This window comes from Hylobates moloch, unplaced genomic scaffold (genome assembly GCF_009828535.3).
Source record: "Hylobates moloch isolate HMO894 unplaced genomic scaffold, HMol_V3 SCAFFOLD_1, whole genome shotgun sequence".
In the NCBI taxonomy this organism is placed as follows: Eukaryota; Metazoa; Chordata; class Mammalia; order Primates; family Hylobatidae; genus Hylobates; species Hylobates moloch.
The window spans coordinates 17,248,302-17,275,604 of record NW_026652276.1 but is presented as its reverse complement, the minus strand read 5'-3'; the positions used below and the strand labels follow the sequence as shown (position 1 = coordinate 17,275,604).

The following is a 27,303-nucleotide window of genomic DNA, read 5'->3' as shown; positions in this document are numbered from 1 at the left end:
TGCCCTGAATTCCTCAGGCAAAATAATTCCCCCTCAAATCTGATGACCTCACTAAAATTATGGGATTCTTGCTGGCAAGAATCATGTCTTATTTATTTTTGGGTGGCTGAAACATAGGAGAAACTCAATCTCTGTGGGCCTCTGAAATGAATCTGTCTTTGCTAAGGAAAATCTTATTCCCAAGTGTTTCTATCAATATCCTTAACTCACTGCACTCATTATATATTGTATATAAATGCCATTAAAAACATTAATTTTGATGTTTTCCATTAAATTAATTTTTGCCTAGAAAGGGAAAAGCACTCCAAAAGCTTTATTATAAAAGGAAGTCTGTTTAAGTAATTGACATAAAGAAGAGTCCACAGTTTACCTTAAAGTTACCAACTTCATGTCCACATAAATATCTTAACTTACAAACATAAAATTTAAAACTGTTTCTTCTTCCCCATCTAGAAATAGGGAGAAAAGTATATTGAAAAAGTAGTTTACACAGAGACAGCATTTTGAGCAAATAAGACCCTAGGTACAAAAGATAAATGGTGAGGAATTATTTGTTCTACAAAAAGACATTGCAGTTTACAAAGAAATTCAAAAAAGAAAGTCACTTGAAACTTGAAACTATGTCCCCTTCAAGGCTGCAACTTCCCTACCGGTAAAACAAAAGTGCTTAGAACAGATTAGGACTACAAGGCATAGAGCCAAGTATGTAAGTCTAAAACATAACTTCCACAGAGGCAGGCATCTTTCCTTGATATAGTACAAATGCTCACAACAGTGCCTTGCTCAACAGGCAGTTTTCTGAATAAAGGAAAAGTGAGCAGGATGAAGCTCCTCTTATTCTGGCTTCCCCCCATTCAATCGAAGTAAGATATTATTTGAAGAATAGGACATATGGATAGAAAAACTTTGAAAACCACTAGAATAAATGTTCTTTCCAATAATAACTAAAAAGATAAGTTAATTTTAAATGTTAACTTTTTTTGTCCAGCTATTTTTCTAAGAAACCAACTTTCAAAGTTCAATAATTTTTATAGGTTCATTTATGAGGTTACCATGTTATTTGATTATTACTATGGAGTATTAAAGATGAAGAATTAAGCATAAGGTAAATCTAAGAAAACTGCTAAGCATTACAAAATTGAGATAATAAAGCTCTTCCCATATTAAAACTAAAGTTTCTTCCCTGACTTCAAGAAAATTAAAAATTGAGGCCAGGCACAATGGCTCATGCCTGTAGTCCCAGCACTTTGGGAGGCAGATGGATCATTTGAGCCCTGGAGTTCGAGACCAGCCTGGGCAACATGGTGGAAACCTTGTTTCTACAAAAAAAGACACAAAAATTTAGCTGGGCATGGTGGCACGTGCCGGTAGTCCAGCTATGTAGGAGGCTGAAGTGAGAGAATCACCACAGCCTGGGGAGGCGGAGAATGCAGTGAACCGAGACTGCGCCAACGTACTCCAGCCTGGGCAACACAGTAAGGCCTGGTCTCCAAAAAACAACAACAACAAAAACTGGACGCTGTGGCTCACGCCTGTAATCCCAACACTTTGGGAGGCCAAGGCGGGTGGATCATTGATGCTAGGAGTTCAAAACCAGCATGGACAACATGGCAAAACATCATATTTACTAAAAATACAAAAATTGGCCAAGCATGGTGGCACACGCCTGTAATCCCAGCTACTCGGAAGGCTGAGGCAGGAGATCTGCTTGAAACTACGAGGTGGAGATTGCAGTGAGCCAAGACGGTGCCACTGCACTCCAGCCTGGGTGACAGCAAGACCTTGTCTCAGAAAATAAATTAAAAAAAAAAAACTGTAATGTTTTTATTCCAAACACACGGCACAGGAATAAACAGTCTTAGAGACTATTATCTTCCTAAGTCTTAATAACCTAAACTTATCAAGACACATAATCATAATTTTTAAAGTTCTTTGGGCTAAAACAACCAACTCCAAACTCATTTTATAGATTAATACTTTAAATTCCAGAAACGTTTAGTAATTTGTTCAAGATTATTAGTGAGAGAATTAGTCCCAATGCTCAGTTCTATTTTCTACCTATTACTTTTCCCACTGCAGCTGCATCTAGGTTATTTCTTACTATTAAAGTGCTCAACAGGAGTTAGAAGAAGAAAAGGCAAGTCCTTCGTTACTCTACAACAAGCTTAAAGACTGTCAAGTTTGAATCCCAAATAGGAACCTTAAGAAAGGAGAATGAAAGAAGATGGCTCCACCCTTAACATGCCCCCAAGTAGCAAAACTAATTATTACTATTTCTAAATTTAAAACCATGCTTTAGTATCTGAAATACATACATATACACATATATGCACGTGCGCGCACACACACGCACGCAAAATGGCTGTGAAAAACTGTAACTCTGCTAAATACCTGTCAAATATTATTATCTTATAACGTAAGATTAGAGCTAAGTCTTAAGTACCACTAACTCTGGCAACTTTTCAGTCTCCACTGCAATCCTCAATGTATCTGAACACTAAGTGTTTAAATTCCTCAGGGTGCAATCCTGGGCCCTCTTTTCTCTTGTCTCTGTGACTTCATTTACTTCCAGGGCTTTAAATACAGGTTGGGTACTCCTCACCCTAAACGCATGGGGACCCGAAGTGTTTCAATTTCCAGATTTGAGTATTTGCATATACATAATGAGAGATCTTGGGGATGGAATCCAAGTGTAAACATGAAATTTATTTGTTTCATATACACCTTATACACATAGCCTGAGGGTAATGTTATATTTTAGTAATTTTGTCTGTGAAATAAAGTTTTGGCTGTGCTTTGACTGTGACTCCGTGACATGAGATAAGCTGTGGAATTTTCCACTGTGGCATCATGTTGGCACTCAAAAAGTTGTGGATTTTGGAGCATTCTGAATTTCTGGATTAGGGATGTTCAACCTGTACCATCCATATGTTCACAATTCCCAAATACACATTTCCAGTTCAAACTTCTCGGATGATTTGATTTGCATATCAAATTTTACAGGTATCTTAAAACTAACCTGTTCAAAATGGAGCTCCTTTGTCTGCCCCAAATCTGTATCAGAAAATTAAATCACCTAGCCAGTTAGCCAAGAGCCAAAAACCTAAAACTGATCTTATATTTGTCCCTGTTTCTTATTCCCTACAATCAATCTGCTAGCAGGTAACGTTCTTTCTACATCCAAAATGTATCTTGTATTTTAAAACTTTTCTCAATCGTAACTGTCACTACACTAGTGTAAATCATCACTGTTATTCACCTGAATTTCTGGATTACTCCGTCTTGGTCCCCTTATTTCAACTCTTATGCTAACTTATTTATCTTGCTTAAAATCCTTAAATGACTTCCTAATGTACATATAATTAATTACAAAGCCTTCTGCCATGGCTTCAAGGTCTGGCATGATCTGGCTTCTGCTTCTCTCTGCAACCCCACCTTGTCCCATTCCTCTCCATTGCCAACTCTTAGCTTCCCACTTATGATGAGATTTTATTCAATGTCTTTAGGAAGTGGCAAAGAATAGCCTCCAGCTTTTTTTTTTTTTTAATTGCTCTGTTGCCCTGGCTGCAGTGCAGTAGTTCAATAACAGCTCACTGCAGCCTCAAACTCCTGGGCCTCAGCCTCCTGAGAGACTGTGACTACAGGTGTGTGCCACCAAGCCCGGCAATTTTTTTTTTTTTTTTTTTTTTGAGACGGAGTCTCGCTCTGTCGCCCAGGCTGGAGTGCAGTGGCGCGATCACGGCTCACTGCAAGTTCTGCCTCCTGGGTTCACACCATTCTTCTGCCTCAGCCTCCTGAGTAGCTGGGACTACAGGTGCCCGCCACCATGTCCGGCTAATTTTTTGTATTTTTAGGAGAGATGGGGTTTCACTGTGTTAGCCAGGATGGTCTCGATCTCCTGATCTCGTGATCTGCCCACCTTGGCTTCCCAAAGTGCTGGGATTACAGGCGTGAGCCACCGCGCCCGGTCAAATTTTTTTTTTTTTTTTTTTTTTTGCAGAGACAAGGTCTCACTGTTGTTCAGGCTTCTCTCAAAACTGCTGGCCTCAGGTGTTCCTCCCACCTCAGCCTCCCAAAGTGCTAGGATTATAGGCGTGAGCCACTGCACTCAGCCTGCTGCCTTTTTAAAGTTTTATGGAATACTGCGATGTTCATTCATTTACATTTGGTCTGTTGTTGCTTTTGTGCTACAAACACAGACTCTGAGGCCCTATGCCTGAGAATGTATGGCTCAGAAAAACAAAAATACTGACTATCTGGTCCTTTACAGAAAAAAGTTGTACAGCCATTCATTTTGCCTAGAATACTCTTCAACCCACTTTTCTTGTGCATGCTCATTCTTCTCATCCCAGTTTAAACACTATCACTTCCTCAAACAGCCCTTTCTTGACCTATGTGGTTGTCTTTATCATTTTTTCCTCTATCATTGTATCCTGTTTTCTTATCACTGTATCCTGTTTTCTTGATTATATTTTATAACTAAATACTTGTTTACCTGTTTACTATCTGTTTCATAAGTGCAGGAATCAGATGTGTTCTATTTACCAATATATTCCTTACACCTAGCACAGAGCCTGGCAAACAGTTTTGAATGCTGAATTCTGTGATGGGAAAAGTCTTACAGGATACCTTTGACACTCTGACAAAATGATATATATTCTAAACGTCTTTAAATCTGAAAAGCAGAACTTTTTTCCTCCATTACTATGCTTTTTTACTTTATTTAGAAAAAAAGTTAAAAAACAAATTCCTGTGTAAGTTGAAATGTTTTCATTTTCTAAATCAAGATTTTTCTTATGGTGAGGTACAAAGGCCACACTACACCCTAAATTTTGCCTTGTGGTCTTGAGAAATGAACTAAATTCCTATGGGTGTCAGTTTCCTCAAAGGAAACATTCTTCCAGAGACAAGAAAAATAATATCCTACCAGAAGTGCTTTTATTAGAGAAACAGTACTTATATTTTCTATGCCTGCTTCAATTTTGTGAACTTATTTTGAAAGCCAACAATCAGCTACTTTCATCCCAAAGAGATGTCCTCTCTGAAGCCTCCTGTCATCTGCTGTCTGGTAGGCTGTGTTGCGCTACTTTACCAAAATGTTTGACTTTGTTCACTATCCTCACCTTGAAATCAAAGTACCAACAAACTATATAACAAACCAGCCCTCAGTCCATGTAAAAACTATATTTCCTTGGAATTCTTCAATGTGAAAAGATGGGTCTTGGGTATGTATACCATAGCACTAAAAGCACTTTGCTTTAAAATAAATAAATATATGGTTTGTCAGGCAGTTCAGCTAACTACCAAAAGCATTATGAATTAAAAACTGATGAGCAGACCAAACAGTAATGCTTTCAGAACAACAAAAAAAGGTATACCCTGTGAGATTAAAGATAGGTATTCTGATGCCACAGAACCCTGAAAGAATATCTCACCTTCTAGTCAAAAGATGCAATGCAGAGATAGGCAATACTGATTTTCATGCAAACTATGCTTTTGCACACTGTATCAGTAACATCTCTAAGTCTCATTTAGTAGAACAAACTGAGACTTACTACCTTAGGAAACAAACATGTCAGATGGTCCTACCTATCAGTTAATAGTTCTCTTTCGATAGTGTCCCCTTCAATACAGTAGTACTGTGTTTATATGATTATTAAAATTGTTTCATAAAATAGGAGTAAACATGAAAACAAAAGCACAGAAACTAGCAGAGGCTTCAAAACCTAATTCACTTTAAATAATCAATGAACAGAGAACAGACATAACTGAAATTGGTACATTTCCTAGTCAAAAATTGACTGGTCAAATGAATGTGAAAGAAAAGAATAAATAAATAAAAGAACATTTTCAGATGCTGGCAATGATCGTTAATGACTATGTATAAGGAAAGTAAATTTAAGAATTTAGCATATACTGTATATTTTAAAATTTATTTAGTATAATCAACTTGAATGCATGTTTTGAGGAATATATTATAAAAATTGCCTATATTCTGAAATGATAATTGCTATGGACTGAATGTTTGTGTTCTCCAAATTCATATTATGAAGCCCTAATCCCAAATGTGACAGTATTTAGAAGTGGGGCCTTTGGGAGGCAATTAAATCTTGAGAATGGTACCCTCATTAACAGGATGGTACCATTATAAGATACATGAGAGACATGACCTCTCTCCCTCCCTGCCCTGTGAAGACACAGCAAGGAGGTGGTTGTCTACAGACCAGGAAGGGGACTCTCACCAGAAAAATGAACCTGCAACCACCTTGATCTTGGACTTCTCACTTGCCAGAATGGTGAGAAATATTTGTTTAAGCCACCTGGTTTATAGGATCTGTTACAGTAGCTTAAGATGAGGAAGACAACAGTTAACCTTAAATATGGGGCCACTTTAAGCAACTTATACTGAAACTCAGAGTTCTCGTGGAGTGACTGCTCACATAACTTCTGTATCTACTGGACCATATCTTCAACATCCAATTGACCCTACTGGAGCCCAAAACTTGGTCACCGAAACACTGATCTCACACTCTGGCCTTCTCTCTTCTCCTCACTTTTTGGACGAGCCACTTCTCAACCCTAACACACAACTACTGATGTTTTTTTCTGCATCTGTGCCCAAGGTTTAAAAAAACTGACCTAGCACACATTCAGGCCAACTCCTATTAAGCTATCTTCTTCTGCACTTGCCAATTCCTTAGTATATTCCTTACAAAGGCTACTCCAAGTCTCTTCATCTCATTTTCAGAAGATGGATGGTTTATTAGATTCATAATAATTTTAGAAATAAAGAATCTCAAGGATATTATTTCCAACTCCATTATTGTACATTAAGTAAATTTAAAGGATTCCTAGAATTTAAAGGACTAGAGCTTTACAGACAGTAAGTCAATTAACTTGAAGCCCCTTATACTGAATTTCAGCATACTCCAACTTGATCATTCTACCTTAGGAGCAGATCTACAGAGAATTCAAGGGCTCAGACTAAAGCCACATTGCCTGAATTCAATTCCAGCTAGGCCACTTAACAGCTATATGGATCTGGACAAATGACCAATTATCTGTGCCTTGGTTTCTTCATTTGTAAAATAGACATAATAGTAGTATCTGCAACATTGGGCTGTGACTGTTAGCTAAGTTAAAACATGTAAAAGCACTAGAACTGGGCCTAGCACACAGTAAATGCTAAATAAAAGTTAATTGTGTTCATTATCATTCCCTATAGAACCTCTGGCAGATGAGAACATGCCCCTCTTCGAAGTTTACTTCTTTTCCATTGTTCTTAATCCCATACTCTCTATATCCAATAACTCAGCTGTTCCAATCTTCTCTCCTTCAGCAGCTTTAAACAAAATTCTTCCACTTGTCCTTCTTTTGATGCCAAATTTCTTAAATTGGTCTTTTCCATTTCCCACACCTACTCACTATAGTTTGCTCCTAAGATTCATCCCTTGGCTCTGGGCTCTTCGTTTTCTGAACTCCAACACTTGTTCCTCAGTATATGTTACCAAATGCCAAATCTCCACATCTAATTTTGAGTTCCTGCCCAAGCTCTAAATCTATGTGTCTCCAAACATATGATATCTCTACTTGGGCATCTTACTATGATCTCACACTCAATTTTCCTCACATGCAAAATGATTTCTAAGGTATCTTCCGAGTATAAACATTTTCAATATACTCTAAACAAAACATCATATTCTCTACCCATTTCAAATCAGTTTCCCACCATTACTTCACAGTATTTGCTATTGGTGGCACTATAATTCTCCCAGTAAGCAAGCTTTGTCTAGACTTAGTTTAGAATTTCTGACATCATCCATTCATTTCTAGCCTATCACTTTACCCAGATCTTTCCAGGTCTTCTCCTGATTTTATAAACCTCCTCTCAATTTTACATTTATAGCATCCTCATAATATGCTGCCACATAATCACCCACTTAAAATCACATCTTCAAATATTCTGTCACTTTATCACCCACTTAAAAACCTCCAATAACTGTCTACAGTTTAGTCCAAATTACTTAGCCTGGCTCCCAAATTTTTCTACAATCTGTTCTCAAATCATCTTTGTAACACTACAATCCACTAATCCCCGTAATTATTATATGCCTCAGTCAAACTCTACTTACCACCTAAGTTTAACCAACCAGTTCATCTCTATATAATTTCACAACATCTGCCATCATGGAATGCCTTCTACCACACTGTTTATATCCCAAATATTTTCCAAGGCTCAACTCAATTTCATTATTTCCCATAAAATCTTACAGCCCAAGGCAACCTCTCCTTCGTCTGAATTCTTAAGCCATTTATTGCCTATGCAACTCACTTGCCACTTAATTATATAATGCCTCACACGGTAATCTAAATGTGTGTATCATCCATCTCTCACATCACAATAAAAACCCCAGGAAAGGATAGTATCGTATCTCTTTGCATCCACTACATTATCACTGAAAGCTGTGCATAATAGGCACTTAATAAAAAACTGCTGATTGTGTGAAAAACACAATCACCTTGCTTTATAAGATACTAACTGCCTGGCTCATGTAATTCCCTTTAAGAGAAAGAAATTATAGAAGAAAGAGCAGGAATAGAAAATTACTGTTTTGGAACCATCATAGTAATAATGATTCATGCTAGAATCATCAATGGATGCTAAAACCATCACATGAAAGTTTCTAGGGAACAGAATATTCATACAGTGTCAAAATATATCTGAACAGATTACTTATGAATTACAAAGGGAAAAAAGGTACCTTCACAGTGGAGAAATCTGGCGGACACCAATGATCAAAGTTAACATCACCAATAATGGGATAAACTGACATCAAGTGCCTCCTGATGTGATGCACTGAGGACACAACATCACTTACGTATTATTCCTGCCAAAAATGCATAACCTGAAACTAGTCATGAGGAAACAATCAGACACACCAAAAACTGAGGGATAATCTACAAAACAACTGACCTATACTCTTCAAATATGTCAATGTGCTGAAAGACAAAGAAAGGCTGAGGAATTGAACATGAGATCCTGGACTGGATCCTGGATCAGAAAACAAATTGCTATAAAGGAAATCACCGCTGAACAGGACAACTGGTGAAATCTGAATAAGGAATGTATTAGGCAACAGTATTATATTGTTAAACTGCCTGATTTTGATCACTGTTCTTTGGTTAAGTAAGATTTCTTTATTCTTAAAAGAAATGTTGCAAAGTCTTTTAGGGTAGATGAAATCTAAAACTTATTCTCTAATGGTTCAGCAATAACAATATTGGTAACAGTAATCATAACACATATCAATAGAAAAACTGGCAAAAAAATACAGCAAAATGTAAACAACTGGTGAATCTAGGTGAAGGGTACACAAGAGTTCACACTGTGCTATTCATGAAACTTTTTTTCAAAATAAAACTTAAAAAATAATACCCCAATACCACATAAAGACTATGAGAAGTTTTTATCAGTCTATGTGGTATTTTACATTTTATTTGACAATCTTAAAGCAAGGCATTGTAATAAAAGTTATTTTCTAAATGAAATTACATTTTACATGCATTGGAAGAGTTCGCTCTATAAAAACATTTGTTCTAAAAAAAATACATCTTTCTGAAATCAGAGAACCATTTTTAATAATGTGAACAGCCCAACAATAATTTATCTTTAAAAAAAAATTCAAATGTACCACAGAACTCAGTTAAAATAAAGTCAATTTTAGTTAGTGATCCATCTTAGAAATATATTTTAAACAATGTAGTTTTATTGTTTTCAAATATACAGAAAAATGAGAAAGTAAAAATGGGCTGATTAAATCATTTTAAGGAAAAAATTCCTTGTAATTAACATATTAATAAGCATTTGTGAATTACTGAGTTTGCTTCATTATGATTTATAGAAAGCATTTCTTATAGCTCACAAACTTCATCTCTCAAATATCAAAATTTTTGATTTAGCTGATTACAAATTTTTCATGAGTGCTTATAATAGTCAGGAATTAGTAATTTCTATAGGCTTCTGGCACCTTTAAAAAGAACACTTCCGGTCAAAGTGCAATATAGTATAAAGGATTTTCTACATTCAATATAGTATTAGCAACAGTCCTTTAAAGTTTGATACCTTATTTATGAGATGTTCGGTAACAACTTCTCTTAGTCCAGTGTAGAGCTTTTCTCCATGTTTATGCAAAACCATTGTATATGCATTTCTATAGAGCTCCTCAAAACTAAGACCACTGTTATTCTTACGCTGGATTTCTTGAATTGCATTTTTCAGAAGGTCCCAAATGCTGTTTACATATTTTTCATCCATGGTCATCTGTAATATCCAAGAGAGAGAAGAGACAAAAAAAAAAAAAAAAAAACAAAAAACCAATGGTTGAAAGTCTTTCTATATTTGTCCATATATAGTAAATATTGTATTATATAGATATGATTATAAATCTATCACACATAAGAACATTAACAACCTATTTTAACAGGGGAAAAAAAGGGATACATTTAAAAATACGTTCTAGATCTGTTAGAAGCAATTTCTAATCTTTTAAGACCTCCCTCCAATTTTACCTGGAGCAGAACTCTTCACTTTAGATAAAATCATAATGATTTATGTACCCGTAAGTCACTCACCCCTTATTTCTCTCCCACCAAAATACTTGCCAAATTAAGTCCCAACAGCCCACATACTCCTGACATATATCCGTATAGCTGAAAGAAAATGAAGAATAACATATGCCCATATTTTTGGTCCATCTGAGTTTAAATTCATAACCATTAACGTTAAGCGCAGCCTTCATGCAACCCCACAATTCCACTAATCAGTCTACTGAGTCTACTCTTCTAGATGATTTTATACCACCTCCTCCATCCTCACGCTATGATTATGACTGCTTCCTACTCCACTGAGAAAATAAAAACAACCCGATCAGACACTATACAAATTCCCATCATATTCACACACCAATCAACCTGATTTTATGCCAATAAAACCTGCTAGGTTCTTGTGCTCAAAGTGCCAAGTTATTGTACTCGAAGTATAGCATAAGGACCAGACACATAAGCAACACCTAGGAACTTGTTAGAAGTGCAGAATTTCGGGCCCTACTCCAGACCTACAGAAACAGAATCGACATTTTAACAAGAACCCAAGGTAATATTATACAGAATGAAATTTGACAAGTAAATCTCTAGTTCTATGCCAAACCACCTATTGAAAAGGCCTCCCTTGGCCGGGCGCAGTGGCTCACGCCTGGAATCCCACCACTTTGGGAGGCCGAGGCGGGAGGATCACGAGGTCAGGAGATCGAGACCATCCTGGCTAATACGTTGAAACCCCGTCTCTACTAAATATACAAAAAAAAAAATTAGCCGGGCGTGGTGGTGGGCACCTGTAGTCCCAGCTACTCGGGAGTCTGAGGCAGGAGAATGGCGTGAGCCCGGGAGGCGGAGCTTGCAGTGAGCCAAGATCGCGCCACTGCACTCCAGCCTAGGTGACAGAGCAAGACTCCATCTCCAAAAAAAAAAAAAAAAAAGGAAAGTCCTCCCTTTAGTAATCACTCATCCAAGCATCATCAAAATTTTTCCTCTGGTAGATAATTTCCATTCACACTGAAAACTGCCAGTTTCACCACACGGACTGGCTCATGCCTGTAATCCTAGCATTTTGGGAGACTGAGGCGGAAGGATCACTAGAGCTTAGGAGTTTGAGACCAGCCTGGGCAATATAGTCAGACCCTGTCTCTACAAAAAAATTTTTTAAGAATTAGCTGAGCATGGTGGCGCATGCCTATAGTCCCAGCTACCCAGGAGGCTGAGGGAGGAGAATCACTTGAGCCCGGAGGCAGAGTTTGCAGGGATCCAAGATCACAACACTGCACTCCAGCCTAGGTGACAGAGCAAGATCGTGTCTCAAAAAAAAAAAAAAAAAGAAAAAAGAAAAAAAGAAAATTGTCAGTTTCCTATGTCAAAAACAAATCCTCACAAACCCATATATTCCTTCAGCACCATCTAATCTCTCTTTCCATTTATGGCAAAATCACAGGCAAGAAGGGGAGATTGTACATACACTGTCTCCAAGTTCCATCTTTCCATTATATCTTGAATCCACTCCAATAGGGCTTTCATCTCCACCATTTCACTGAAACTACTCTTGAGAAGGCCACCAGTGACTTCTATACTGCCAAAATCTAATGGGCAAAGTCTCAGTTCTCCTCTTACTTGACCTATCCAGCAGCATTTCGAAGAGCTGATCACTCCTACTCCTTGAAACAAATTTGGCAAGGCATGGTGCCTCACACCCGTAATCCCAGCACTTTGGGAAGTCAAAGCGGGAGGATCACTTGAGTCCAGGGGTTCAAAACCAGGTTGGGCAATATGACAAAACTCCGTCTCTACTAAAAATACAAAAATTAGTCAGGCATGGTGGCATGCACCTGTAGTCCCAGCTCCTTAGTGGGGCTGAGGCAGGAGGATCGCTTGAGCCCAGGAGGTCAAGGCTGCAGTGAGTGGAGACTGCGCCACTACACACCAGCCTGGATGATAGAGCAAGACACCGTCTCAAAAAAGAAGAAGAAAAAAAAGAAACAAATTGTTCACTTAACTTCCAAGCACTACAATCTCTTGTTTTTCTTCACTTCTGTCTCCTATTCATCTGTTTTACTGGCTGTTAATTATCACCTAAACTTCCAATCCTAAAGCTCAAGTTCTCGATTTCTTATCTAGCCACACTCAAGTTTCTAGGTGGAGTTGATGTCATCTATTCTCATGGTTTTAAATCAATCTTAAAATTGATACATTTTCTGTTTGGCTGCCTCTGTCACATGCCAGAGTCATATATCCAGCTACCTACTCAATGTTTCCACTTGAACGCGTAGTAGGCATCTCAAACTTATCAAGCCTGAAACAGAACTCCTCATCTTCTCCCTCAGTTGGTTTCCCCTGAAGTCTTTTCCAACTGAACAAATGTCTACTCCATCCTTCCAGCTGCTCCGGCCAAAAAGCTTGTGATCATAATTAATGACTGTCTGACCCCACTACTAATCCAACAGAAAATGCTGTTGTCTCTAACTTCAAAATGTATCCCCAGAATTCAACTCTTTCTCACCACTTCCACTGCTACTATCCTGGTCAAACCACCATCACCTCAAACTGGTCTCCATCTCCACTCTTGGCCTGCTATCATCAGGCAACCAGGGTGACCGTGTAAAAGCATAAATCAAATCATGTCACTCATTTGCTCACAACCCTCAAATGATTTCTCATTTCCCCTGGAGTTAAAGTCAGTCCTTACAAAATGTTCTATAAGCTTTATTCAATCTGACAATCTCTCAAATTCATCCGTTTTTTCCTTTTGTTCACTCTGCTCCATGCACTCCCTGGCATACATCAAACAAGCTGATTTCAGTGTCTTTGTATTTGCTATTCTTTCTGTCTGAAATGTTCTTCCCTCAGTTTCCTGCATGGCTCAAACCTCTACTCAACTGTCATCTTACAGTGAAGTTTTAAATGCCCACCTTATTTACAGTAACAGCCTTACCTCACTATTAATCCCCAACTCCAACCCACATTCTTCATTATTTTCCTGGTCTCCCTCTCTACAACCAAATGTCAGCTTCATGAAGGCAGGGATCTTTTTTTCACTGCCGAATTCCTCAGCCTCTAAAACAGTATATGGCACATAACAAGCATTCATACTTTGGTGACTGATTTTCTGCTAATATCTGACTAATGACCCCTTTGTAAATGCCACTTAAAATCTCCAAGTTCTGCATTTACAACCTAAGCAACATTGATCAGCTTCACACATACTTCTGATCTGAACTGGATAAAAATTACTGAGTTAGTGGAATCCTCTCCAAGTCATGTCTGATGTGTATGAATGTGAAAAGAGGAAGGAGTAGGCAAAATCTTTATTTTAGTCACCCTGGCAGTAAAATACCAGCTCAACTCTCAATCAAGAGGATCCTTAAGCAAATGACTCAAACTGAGTCTTGTTATTCTAATCTTTTCTGGAGAGCTTAAGAAGGAACTTTAACAGAACAATTTCTTTTCTTTTACCGAAATCCTATGCTAGACCTGTCTGTCAGAGACTTTTATCAAATGACTGTAAAAGAATTTACCCCTGCACCTATACTGCTACCTCTTTTTAATCAGATATCCTGGTAGACAGGATGTCATCCATATGAAATGTACTGATGTGGCTAACTTTTCACAAACAGAAGATTCAAGGCCATGTAATGATGGCCTCAAATACCATAGCTATGTATGTGCAATGTGGTTTTAGTTTGTTGACTGCATATGCTGAGGTTCTAATAAAGCAAACTAAGACACTACTTCTTGACATTGAGTAACAAATAAAGTAAAATAGTCAGAACAATTTCAAAAAAGAGCAAAGTTAATGGCAACTATAAGCCTCAAAGATACCTATACTGCTAATAGCTAAGCAAAACATCAAATCATCTTTCCAGGCTCTATAACCTAAGATCCCCTGAAAGCCAGAAAAAGTATTAAAATGTCTCTACCCAGACTAAATTACTAAATTTTTCTACTAGAAGCTGAAGAATTTTAAAACTATAAAACCAAGAGGCTTCAAACATTGTAAAAGTACTCTCACATTATTATACCATTTTCACATACATACATCGAGAGCTGTTTTACTACACAAGGTTGTATGTAGTGTTTTGTTTTTATTCTTTTTAAATTCATGCCTTATTGATAGATAAGAGATGGGGCTGCAGGAAAAAATGTTCCTTCTGGTGATAGCTAAGGTTAAAAATTTTTTTAACAAATGAGAGGAAGAGCCAGGCACAGTGGCTCCTGCCTGTAATCCCACCATTCTGGGAGGCCAAGGTGGACAGATCACTTGAGGTTGGGAGTTCGAGACCAGCCTAGCCAACATGGTGAAACCCTATCCCTACTAAAAATACAAAAAATAGCCGGATGTGGTGGTGCGTGCCTGTAATTCCAGCTACAGGGGAAGCTAAGGCAGGAAAATCGCTTGAACCTGGGAGGTAGAGGCTGAAGTAAGCCGAGATCGAGCCAGCCCACTCCAGCCTAGGCAACAGAGCAAGACTCTGTCTCAAAAAAAAAAAACAAAAGAAGACAATGAAAACAGACCCAGAGAGATTAAATGATTTACCCAAAATCACAGAGCTGGGGTTAGAACTTATATATCCCAAAACCTAGTCCAAATCAGTGGACTAACGTCACATTCCATCGTGCTAATATGGTAAAGTAACATCACAGTCACTGATTATCTTGGTAAACATAGTTAGTATATTGGTAGAAAACATAGGTTTTGCTGTCAGACAGGCTTAAGTTTGTGCCACAGCTTTGTTACTCACAAGCCATGTGACCTTGAGAAAATTAAATCCTGGGTTCAATAACAGTATCTATCTCAAAGGGCTGTCATGAAGATTAAATGAGAATGTCAGTAGATTTAACGCAGCCCAGAGCACAGTATAATCCCTCATACATCAACTAAGGAAAGTGCCCAATGATAGAATCTCTTGAACTCTCATCAACAGTCATCAAATAAATGTCAGAAAGAAATATAGCTTTTTCAAGCTTAGCAAATATACAGATATGAGCTAAAACAAAGGCACCTTAAGAGTAACACTATGATAAACGCACTTCAGTATAACGTAGCTTTCTTTTAGAAAACATTATTCCCCTACATCTCTTGTATACTACTTTTCCAGAGCCATTTAAATCATTTTCATCCTGAGAACTCTGTCCTTGGCTCTTGTCACTCTCTACTGGGTCCCTATGTATTTTCATTCGTTGTCATGGTAACATCTAGTATCAGTACATGTAGGGTTCTAAAACTTAAGAGGGATTCCAGAGGTTCCTAAAACAATAAACAAAACTTTCCAAGTATACTGTGTGTGCACTTCTTTTCTGGAGGGCAGGTCCCTAATTTCTATCAGATTTCCCAAGTTTGTCCATATCTTAAAGAAGATAAACTACAACAGTCCTCCTATCTACAGTTTCATCTTCCTTGGTTTAAGTTACTAGCAACCAACCACTGCCTGAAAATATTAAATGAAAAATTCCAGAAATATCAATTCATAGACTTTAAATTGCATGCCATTTTATGTAGTATGATGAAATCTCATGCCATCCCGCTCAGGATGTGAATCCTGAATTACATCTTTGTCCAGCATTTCCACACTATGTTACACACCCCACACCCATTAAAAACTTGGTAACTTAACAGCCATCTGGTTTATCAGATCAAAATCACAATGCTTATGTCCAGGCAATGTTTATCTTACTTAATACTGTCCCCAAACCACAAGAGTAGTGATGCTGACAATTCAGAAATGTCAAAGAGAAGCAATAAAGTGCTTCCTTTAAGTGAAAAGGTGAAAGTTCTCTACTTAGTAAGGAAAAAAAAAGGTATGCTGAGATTGCTAAGATCTATGTTAAGAACAAATCTTCTGGCCCATGTGGTGGCTCATGCCTGTAATCCCAGCACTTTGGGAGGCCTAGGTAGACAGTTCACTTGAGGCCACAAGTTCAAGACCAGCCTGGCAAACATGATGAAACTCCATCTCTACTAAAAATACAAAAATTAGATGACTGCGGTGGCACACACCTGTAATCCTAGCTACTTGGGAGGCTAGGGCACAAGAATCACTTGAACCCAGGAGGTGGAGGTTGCACTGAGCTGACACTGTGGCACTGTACTCCAGCCTGGGCAACAAAGCAAGACTCTGTCTCAGAAAAAAAAAAGAACACATCTTCTTCCATCCATGAAACTGTGGAGAAGGAAAAAAGAATTTGCACTAGTTCTGCTGTTGCAACTCAAAACTACAGAAGTATGGCCACAATCATTCACCTTACTTCATCTCATCACATAGGCAGTGTATCATCTCATACCATCACAAGGGTTAAAGTACAGTACAAGATATTTTGAGAGACCACATTCATGTTCTTTTATTACAATATAGTTATAATTGTTCTACTTTATTATTGTTGTTGCTAATCTCTTATTGTTTCTAAATTGTAAATTAAACGTCATAGGATAAAACATAGTACATACAGGGCTCAGGGCTATATGGTTTCAGGTATCCACTGGGGGTCTTGGAATAAACAGATTCCCTGTGGATGGGGCGGGGACTTCTGTACTGGCATTTACATTAGTGGCTCCCAAATCTATACTGCCTGCCCAGATCTTCCCCCCAAAGTCTAAAACTCTTGTTTCAACCACCTGCTACACATCTCCAATCAAATGCTCCAGACACAGATCAAACTCATCATGTCAAAAATCCCTGATGAACTCACCATCCAAACCTGCCCAAACCTTCTTCCTGTAATCTCTAATTAAGTTGTGGCAATACAAACTACCTAATTATACAAGCTAGAAGCATAAGCCTTATATTTTTTCTTCTCTCTCATCTCCTTCTTATCCAATCATCAAGTACTACTGACATTAAGCCCAAGTTATTTCTCAAATATGTTCCCATTTTTTCATCCCGAATACAGCTGACCACTGAACCATGCGGGGGTTAGGAAAAACTGACCTCCTGTGCAGTCAAAATACTGTGTATAACTTTTAAGTCCCCCAACTACTAATAGCTTACTGTCGACCCAAAGCTTTACCAATAACATAAAGTCTATTAACACCTGCTTTGTATGTTACATGTATTACACACTGTATCCTTAGAATAAAGAAAGAGAAAAAAAATTAAGAACATTGTAAGAAAAAGAAAATGTATTTGGTATTCAATAAGTGGAAGTGGATTGTCATAAAGGTCCCCATCCTTCTGGTCTTCACATTCAGTAGGCTGAGGTGTAGGAGGAAGAGAAGTAGTTGGTCTCTTAGGGGTGGCACAGGCACAAGAGATGGAAGAGGTAGAGGCAGAAGGGGAGGCAGGAGAGGCAGCCATACTCTGTAACTTTACAAAAAAACATTGTAATTTGCCTGACTTTTCTGCTTTTTCATTCCTCTAAAAATGTTTCTATCTGGTCCCAATCCTTTTGCCACTGTTTGTTTTAAGTTTCAGTGCTCACATCATAGAAGAGTCCATGTTGTGAAAGTCAAAGCATTCTTGAGTATCAGAAACCTCCTGCCAGATTCTCTAATGTCAATTTGGTTTTTGGCACTGCTTCTTCTACATCTTCCTCATCTGTCACTGGTTCAGAAGCACTCATCTCCATCAAGTCATCTTCTGTTGATTCTTCTGATGTGATGTCCATTAGCTCTTGAATTTCTTCAAGATCCGTATCCTGAAACCCTTCACGCCCCACTTTACCACAGTCTTTCATGATTCTGACTGACTCTGTTGTAAATCTTGGGAAGTCATGTACAACATCTGGACACAGTTTTCTACAGCAAGAATGTATCATTTCGCGCTAGATGGCTTTCATGGCTTTTTAACAATGATGGCATCTTCAATGGTGTAACCCTTCCAGACTTTCGTCATGTTCCCTCTATTGAGGTTCTCTTCCATAGCAATGACTATCTTTTCCATAGATTACTACTACTGAGTTTAAAGAGCCTTAAAGGTCCTTATTAACCCCCCATCTTCCCCATCTACAGGCTGAATTAAAAACACTTTATTTAAGGTCAAGGATGCCACTTCAACACCTTCAGTGTTGAAGAACTCATGAAATTCTGGGTGGCTAGGTGCACTGTCTAATAGAAAAATACTTAAAAGGCAGTCCCCTTACTGACAAGGTACTTCCTGACGTCAGGGACAAAGCACTGATGGAACCAATCCAGAGAAAGAGTTCTCACTGTCCAGGCCTTCTTGTACAACCAAAAGACTGGCAGCTAGTATTTATCTTTTCTCTTCAAGGCTCAGGGGTTAGTCGATTTATAGATAAAGTCAGCCCTGATCAAAAACCTGACTGTACTTGCACAAAACAGTAGAGTTAGCTTATTCCTTCCTGCCTTGTACACCCTAGTATGTGCTTCTCTCCCTTACTAGTCAATGTCCTTTGTGGCACTTTTTTCCAGAATAGGGCACTTTTGTCTACATCAAAAACCTGTTTAGGCAGACATCCTTTGTCTTCAATGATTTTCTTGATGGTGTCTGGGAACTTGTCTGCTGCCTCTTCATTGGCAGAAGCTGCTTCTCCTGTTACCTTGACATTTTTTAAGCCAGACTTCTTTCTAAAATTATCAAACCATCCTTTGCTGGCATTACATTCTCCAGATTTAGATCCTTCACCTTCCTTTGTCATATAATGACTTTGCTTTTCTTAAATCATATTAGAATCAGTAGGTATACTTTTCTTACAGCAATCCTGCACCTACATACAAGCTGCATATTCAATATGAGATAAAAAAGTATTTTGCAAAAAGCACAAGGTTTTTGCACCGGCTGGCACAGGTGTAGCAACGGCTTCATAAACTTCCTTTTAACAATGGTCCTGGCTTCATTTACCTTGAAATGGCAGGTAACCACAGCTGCAGAACTTAATCTAGTGCACATCAAGCAATTCAACAATTTCTTGTAATGTCATGACTTTTCTCTGCTTTTTGGGAGCACTTCCAGGTTCGCTGGGGGCACGTCCAATGGGTTCCATCGTGTTATTCCAGGTTTACAGTATTCCACTAAACATAATGAAAAATATGTGAAAACCGCAAAAGAAAACTTTTTACTACACTACAGAGAGAAACTGCTCACACGAAGATGATTAGTCACAAGGTGTTTTTCTGTTTTCATTTTTGTTTTAGACAGGGTCTTCTTCTGTCACCAAGGATGGAGTGCAGTGGTGCAATCATAGCTCACTGCTGCCTCAAACTCACAGGTTCAAGGGATCCTTCCGCCTCAGCCTCCTGAGCAGCTGGGACTACCAGTGTGTGCCACCATGCGTGGCTAATATTTTTAATTTTTTTTGTAGAGATGGGGGTCTTGCTTTGTTGCCCAGGGTGGTGTTAAAACTCCTAGGCTTGGGCCAGGCATGGTGGCTCACGCCTGTAATCCCAGCACTTTGGGAGGACAAGGTAAGCGGATCACCAAGTCAGGAATCGAGACCACCCTGGCTAACACAGTGAAACCCCATCTCTACTAAAAATACAAAAAAATTAGCCAGGTGTGGTGGTGGGTGCCTGTAGTCCCAGCTACTCGGGAGGCTGAGGCAGGAGAATGGCGTGAACCCAGGAGGCAGAGGTTGCAGTGAGCCGAGATCGCGCCACTGCACTCCAGCCTGGGCAATAGAGTGAGACTCCGTCTCAAAAAAAAAAGAAAAAAAAACCCAACTCCTAGGCTCAAGCAATCCTTCCACCTCGGCCTCCCTAAGTGCTCCAGTTTCAGGTGTGAGCCACTGCACCTAGCCACAAAGCATATTAAGTGCATACTTGCAACATCTGAGCTCACCCTGATAGCAGCAAGAGATGGCTATAAAATGTATTACAGCAGTACAATATGTACTACAGTTAATTTTATGCAGTTACAGTTTAATACTGCATCTTTACACTTGTTTACATTTCTCTTGACTGCAAATGGCACCATGTACAATCTGTAAGTGCGTGCCTAAGTTTTAATAAATTTTAGCTTTTTATAATAGATTTGTGTATATTTTATGGTAGTAAATGACACACAGACTAGCATCTACATATATTGTATGCATTCATAACATTTTTTTTGTTGTTATTTTGAGGCTACACAGTTCATCTGTATTTTCAAATCTCCATAAAGTTTTCCAATATATTTATTGGAAAAAACCCATGCAGTAAGTGGATCCATGAAGTTCAAACCCATGTTGTTCAAGGGTCAACCTTACTACTGTCTTAAAACTTTCACCTAGGCCGGGCGCGGTGGCTCACGCCTGTAATCCCAGCACTTTGGGAGGCTGAGGCGGGCGGATCACGAGGTCAGGAGATCAAGAACATCCCAGCAAACATGGTGAAACTCCGTCTCTACTAAAAAATATAAAAGAAATTAGCAGGGTGTGGTGGCGGGCACCTGTAGTCCTAGCTACTTGGTAGACTGAGGCAGGACAACAGTGTGAACCGGGGAGGCAGAGTTTGCAGTGAGCGAAGATCGCGCCACTGCACCCCAGCCTGGGCAACAGTGAGACTCCGTCTCAAAAAAAAAAAAAAAAAAGGCTTTCACCTAGTTCACTGCAAGAGCCTTCCAAACAGTATGAACCCCAACCTCATGGAATCTACCTCCCTCAAAATCACAATCAAAATAAACATAGACACACCATGACCCTGTTGAAAACCCTTCTATGGTAGCATAGCATAGATCTAGTTTATGCTCACTTCTCCACACCTGTCTGACATGTATTTCCTAACAATATTAAACCAACGGGAACTGTTAAATATACAACCTGCTGTTTCTCACTCTATTTCCATCACTGTCACAGCCCCTCCCCACTTATTTCAGTTCCCATGTCTTTTTTTCCCCCCTGCTTTTGGTCCTCCTTTGCTTTGCCTTTTCTTTATCTGATTCTTTACACATATCTTCTGAACACAGCTCAGGTGTCACAACCTCTAGGAATCCTTCACTGAACTCCTCAAGCAAAGTTAACAACTCCTTCTCAGTTCTTCCATGATATTTTATAGTGTAAACTATATTTACTTAACTATACACTAAATAAACTGTAGTGTATTTTCGTTTATATGGGAATGTGGTGATAGTCTATAATATAACTACTAGTGACAGTTTGTAATCATCACTACACTCTCATATAGCTTAATTATCTGTTCATGCATCTTCTTCCACTAGACTATGAGCTTCTTAAGAGATTATGCATTTTTCTTCAATGCCACATAGAAGGTTGTAAACAAATGTCTGTTGAACGAATACTACTTTATCCATGTTATACCAATGTAATTTTGACAACACAAACTTACTTATAAGGCACAATGATACAGGAAAACGGTTGAATGTGTTTACCCTCAGCAATTAATCTAATTTTTAAATAATCAAATCTTTTTCTAACAGAAGTAATGTACAAGTAACACACTTTTAAATTTTACATCAAGCAATATTGTCAGATTTTTCCCATTCACCTAATAAAGGCCTCACTCAGAAGGCTGCTTAATCATTAATTTTAGTAATAAATATTAACTGGGAAAAAAACGGTAGACGAAATAGGCCCTTCGGAAGTGGATCAATAAGCTACAATCTTTCCCTAAATCAAACAAGTCCAAAAACTACGTATCAAATGAAATGGGCTTCAAGTGCAGATTAACACATACACATGATGGGGTCTTGGCATCAAATGCACGTCAACAGCCTTGGCAAAATGATGTTACTAATGAGCTTTAATCTTTCCACTTGCCCATCCCTGACACAGAAGCAACATTAACTGCTACTGAAAAATTTTTTAAATGACTAACATTCAACTCTCACCTCATCAATACGTTAACAATAAAAACTTTAGGCTATACTTCATTCCAGGAGCAATAAAATTTAAAGGCTCTAACTTTATGTATTAATATATTTTTTAAAAGAGTAGTAACATTCTTTTAAAGTAACATTCTAAATTATTTGAGCAGGGCTTTAATCCCATTGATAAACTGATTAAGTTGCAATAACTGCAAATACACTAAGGGATCTAGCAACCAATGCGTCAGCAAAACAATAAAATAAACTGCACACACATTTATCATCTATATACACAAACATATAATATTTGCTATCTAATTATATCAGATGTATACAGGACCCTTCCCCAAGAAGGCCAAGTTATAAAATGATCAGCAAACAAAGTAAAATCATTCAGCAGAAAAAGAAACAAAAGCTTTTTTAAAGGAAAGATATAATTAAGGATTCTTAAATGTTTACAGTTTTGTGAGACTTTTAAAAACCAAGTGAAGAATTTAATTTTTAAAAGTGATCTTTGCCTCCTTACCTCCCTCCAATCCAGGATTACAATTTTCTTATCAGAAAAGTATCAATAACAAAAATAAATCTATAATTGTGTTTGTTTTCTTTAAAGCAAAATCTTTACATTACTTCAGATGATATAAAAATATAACCTTCAAAATGCCTGAATTTGAAAGGATGTCAGTCTATTATATACTTACACATCTTGAAGGTTCTGTGATTACTGAGAGCACTACATCATGAGACAAATTAAAACCAAACGAAGTGAATTCTTAACATCTACTACATACAAAGGACAAGAAGTCTTTAGTCCTCTGTGAATAATTTTCTACAAGAAAAAATTTAGAACAGGGTGTGTGGGGGAAAGGGTGAGAATTTGAAATTCCAGGCAATTCAGAATGACACAGCTAGAAAAAAAACAAACAAGGGAAAATACTTGATCTTAATTTCAAGCTCCAGCCTCAAAAAAAGAAAAAAAAATGCTTTGGTACAAGTATCTGAGGAATGGTAGTATTTTTTAAATCTGATACAACTAAGCTATTAATTATGTAAGGAAGCTCCCTCCCAAACTATAAGCACCTCAGAGTGGATAAGGTCTTTCTTTATGTTATCGTACCCCTTACAATGCGTGGCACAATGTATAGATAATATTCAAAAAATATGATCTGAATACAGTCCATTTGCAGTTAATGTTGAGTCTTATTTGATGACTAACCAGTATATAATTACTTATGACATCTGCAATAATACCATTTATCCATCAATTATTCCTTAAGCAACGTCAACCATCAAAAATATAGCCAAAGATCCAAGCTTTGAGAAAAACAGCCCAGTGGGACACATTCAAACAGACTTTGAACAAATTAACCTTTCAAAGCTCACTTTCCTCATTTGCTCGTGGCCAGAGAAATGTGAGATAGTGGACTGTGGGGTAATTAAGGAAGTCTGTGAAAGCATCTGGCACACAGCACTAGCTCAATAAATATGTTTGTTTCTTCCTTGCCTATGCAGAAGAGACATATAGCCTTGATTAGTGACTTAAAACCGAATGTAAAAACTACTGATGTTTGGTTAACTGGTTTCTCTGGTTACAGTGGAGAACAGATGGGAGTGGAGGAGTGCTGCCAAAAAAAGAGCTGATGTCAAGGAAAAAGAAAAAAAAAGATTATCAATTAGAAAAGCACAGCAGCATGAGACAATTCCATGAAATCACAACCTGATAGACATTCAATTGGGCTCTAATATCATTAAATTACGGAACAGTAACATTCATAATGAGAAAGTTAAATCATCAATAGAAGGTTCAATTATGATTTGCATTTCAGTCCTCAATATGAGTAGGCTATCCAAAACTCCATTTGAGAATTTGGGAAATTTGACACAATTTTTTCAAAGACACAAGGTCAAGCTTCCAGATTAGCCTATTTAAGTCCAGAGCAATTGAGCCAAAAGTACTAACAACTCTTTCAACTATATCTCTGTGAATGACTTTCGCATATATGGAAAAAAAGGTATGTATAACACTTCAGAATGTGATAATGACCACAACAAATAAGATACAATAATGTAAGTATTCTCACTGAGGTAAAAAGCTTGTCACTGTCCTACTATTGGTGCTATTTCCACCCATAAAAAAAGAGATGTTACAGGACTCCCTTAAACACATTTTATCCAAAAAACACAGTAGTCATCAAAACCAGAATTCAAACATCGTACTTACAGAACCTCTGTATTAAGAAAATTAGTGATTATATCTAAAACCAACACTTTAAAATAAAATTTGTTGCATTTCCCAATATACTATGAAATCCAAAACACTACTATTTATACTATTTAACACTAGTATTTATTTATACATGGGTCACATGTATATAAAATTACTTTTTACACATTCATCTATGATAATGTATAAAAACTCTATAAACTGTAAGACAACGACAAATTGATTGTACCTAAATCAATTACACATAACCCAAAGGGAAAGGAAAAAAACATACAAAATACTGAACTACCATAGTTTGCTGTCTTTGAATGACTCTAACTGTAATCAAATAAGATATGACAGCAAAAGGTCTATGACACAAAATTGTTACAAAAATCTGCTATAAGTCTGTTTAAAATTTTCCTACAACTGTCAACTCACCAAAAATGTACACAAAACACAGCTAACTTTCCCACTGCTTCACATTAGAACTTAACCATCATTACTGAACCATACCATTCGTAAAGAAAAATCTAAGACTAAAAAAGTAGGTAATTTTTGCAACATCACACAAAATATTTCAGACAAAGGCCACAGGAAAAGACACTAGTAGTCGGTGCCTAGATTTATGTATAAACACAATTGTCTTTTACTGAAATTTTTGGAGCTAGAATAAGCCTAACGTAACCCCAAGTTAAAAGCCCTTCATTTCACAAAGAAGAAACTGAGGCTAAGGAAGCTTATCCAAGATCACACAGAGCAATGAAGGAGTCCAAGTGTCCTAAGCTGAGTGTCCTTCCAGGGTACCATGTCAACTCAAATCATCACAGTGCTCAATACTGAGAAATCATTTTATAATTAAATAGGCCAGCGTTAACATTGAGTTACTATGGCTACATGTTTGTTTCAGTCGGCTGAAGAGAAAAGAGCTTTTAACCAGAAATCAAGCTTCTGGTCATGGTCCTTCCATAAATTCAAGTCAGGAGTGTATCCCTTGGTAAACCACTTTCTCAAGACCTCTGTTTCCTCATCTGTTGAGAAAGAACAGATTATCTCAAAAGTCTCTGCCACGGTTTGAATGCCTGTGTCTCCTCCAAAATGCATGTTGAAATTTAATCATCAATTTAAAAGTATTAAAAAGTACGGTAATCCAGGTGCAGTAGTTCACGCCTGTCATCCTAGCACTTTTGGAAGCCAAAGTGCATGGATCGTTTCAGCCCAGTAGTTCGAGACCAGCCTGGGCAACATAGTGAAACCCTGTCTCTAAAAAAAAAAAAAAAAAAAATTGCTGCTGACCTGCACCTGTCGTCCCAGCTACCCAGGAGGCTTCGGTGAAAGAATCCATTAAGCCCTGGGGGGCATGGCTACAGTTAGCCAAGATCAAGCCACTGCAATCCAGCCTGGGTGAGAGTGAGGAAAAAAAAAAAAAAAAAAAAAAAAGGTGGGGTCTTCAGGAAGTGATTAACTCATAAGGGCAGAACCTTGTGAATGGGGATTAGGTGGCCTTATAAAAGAGGCTGACAGAGAGTTTTTTCTTGCCCTTCTGTCTCTGCCATGTGCAGATACAGGATTCCTCCCCACCAAAGGATTCTGAGAGGACAATGCATCAAGACATGGTGTTGGAAGCAGACAGCAGCCCTCTCCAGACAGCAGAACCTGCAGCACCTTGATCTTGAACTTCCCAGCCTCCACAAGTGTGAGAAAATACATTTCTGCTCTTTATAAATTACTCAGTCTGCAAGATTTTGTTATAGCACCACGAAAAGATTTCAAGACTCACTTTTAGCCCTCAAAAATTAAAATACTAACACAAATAAGAGCACACAAATTATTATTTTATTTAGCTAGTGATAGCATTCATCAAAAAGCATATTTCTTTCATGTCTCATTTGCATACACCAAAAGTAGTAAATTACTAGAGAATTTAATCTTTGTATTTCTAATACATTTTACTGTTTAATCTATCACTTTAGTATATTCTTAAAGACAAAAAATTAAAAATCAAAGTATTTTAAACATATTAACTTCAAGGAATCACTTTTTGCTAAGTATATACTTAAATTTCTATTAACCAAATTTTTTTTAATGTGTGTTGTCAGCCTTACAATTTAAAGTAGCAAAGTGTTAACTCATAAATAGGTCAACTAGTAATAATAAGCCTTTCTTACAGGTTATGCTTTTGACTGCTTTATTCAAGTCAATACACACTAAGGTCCCCTTAAACAAGTTATATATTCAAATGTTACTGAACAATGCACATTTCCCCAAGTTTTTCATAACTTTTATAAATGGTCCATTTACTTAAAGCCAGTAAAACTTAAGCTTACGAAGGAAGCTTACGAAGCCTTCTTCCAACGCCTGGAACCTGAAGTTAGATTCTTTTTGTAAAGAGAGTAGTGTACTGTATAAGCTTCAGCGTCCCCAGATCTGCCCCTGGCTAATAATTTAAAAGGTAACCTTAGAATTAATTTTCTGTATAATGAAAACAACATGAACTTTTCAGTCAGACATACCTGGAATCTGAATCCCAACTCTGCCCTTCTCTAGGTGTATATGTAATATCATAAATATTTTACTAGTCCTCTCTGAGACCCAAATAGATTTAAAACAGGAGTAACCACATTATACTTAAAATTGTTTTAGGGATTTCAAATAATTAGTTCAAAGTATCTAAAACAGCCTACCACAAGTCAGACATTCAACAAGTTGTTACTAATCTTATAAGGCAACCTCTAGTGGAAATGGAAAGGAATTGGAGATGAAAAAGAAAAAGGAATTTTTCACCATTACTTTGGAGAGGACAGG

General features: G+C 37.7%; 1 protein-coding gene across 3 annotated transcripts in view; it reads right to left on the bottom strand.

The window, feature by feature from the left end:
* CUL3 (cullin 3) overlaps positions 1 to 27,303 on the bottom strand; it is a 114,382-nt gene that overhangs the window by 75,405 nt on the left and 11,674 nt on the right. The window contains exon 2 of one of the 3 annotated variants that reach the window (XM_032754242.2): positions 10,124 to 10,321. The exons of 1 other annotated variant lie outside the window; for it this stretch is intronic. In XM_032754242.2, coding sequence (XP_032610133.1) covers positions 10,124 to 10,321 — 198 coding nt within the window. Of the gene's footprint in view, positions 1 to 8,762; positions 8,850 to 10,123; positions 10,322 to 27,303 lie in introns of those variants that run through there. One more of the 3 variants, XM_058437957.1, reaches the window with a different exon arrangement.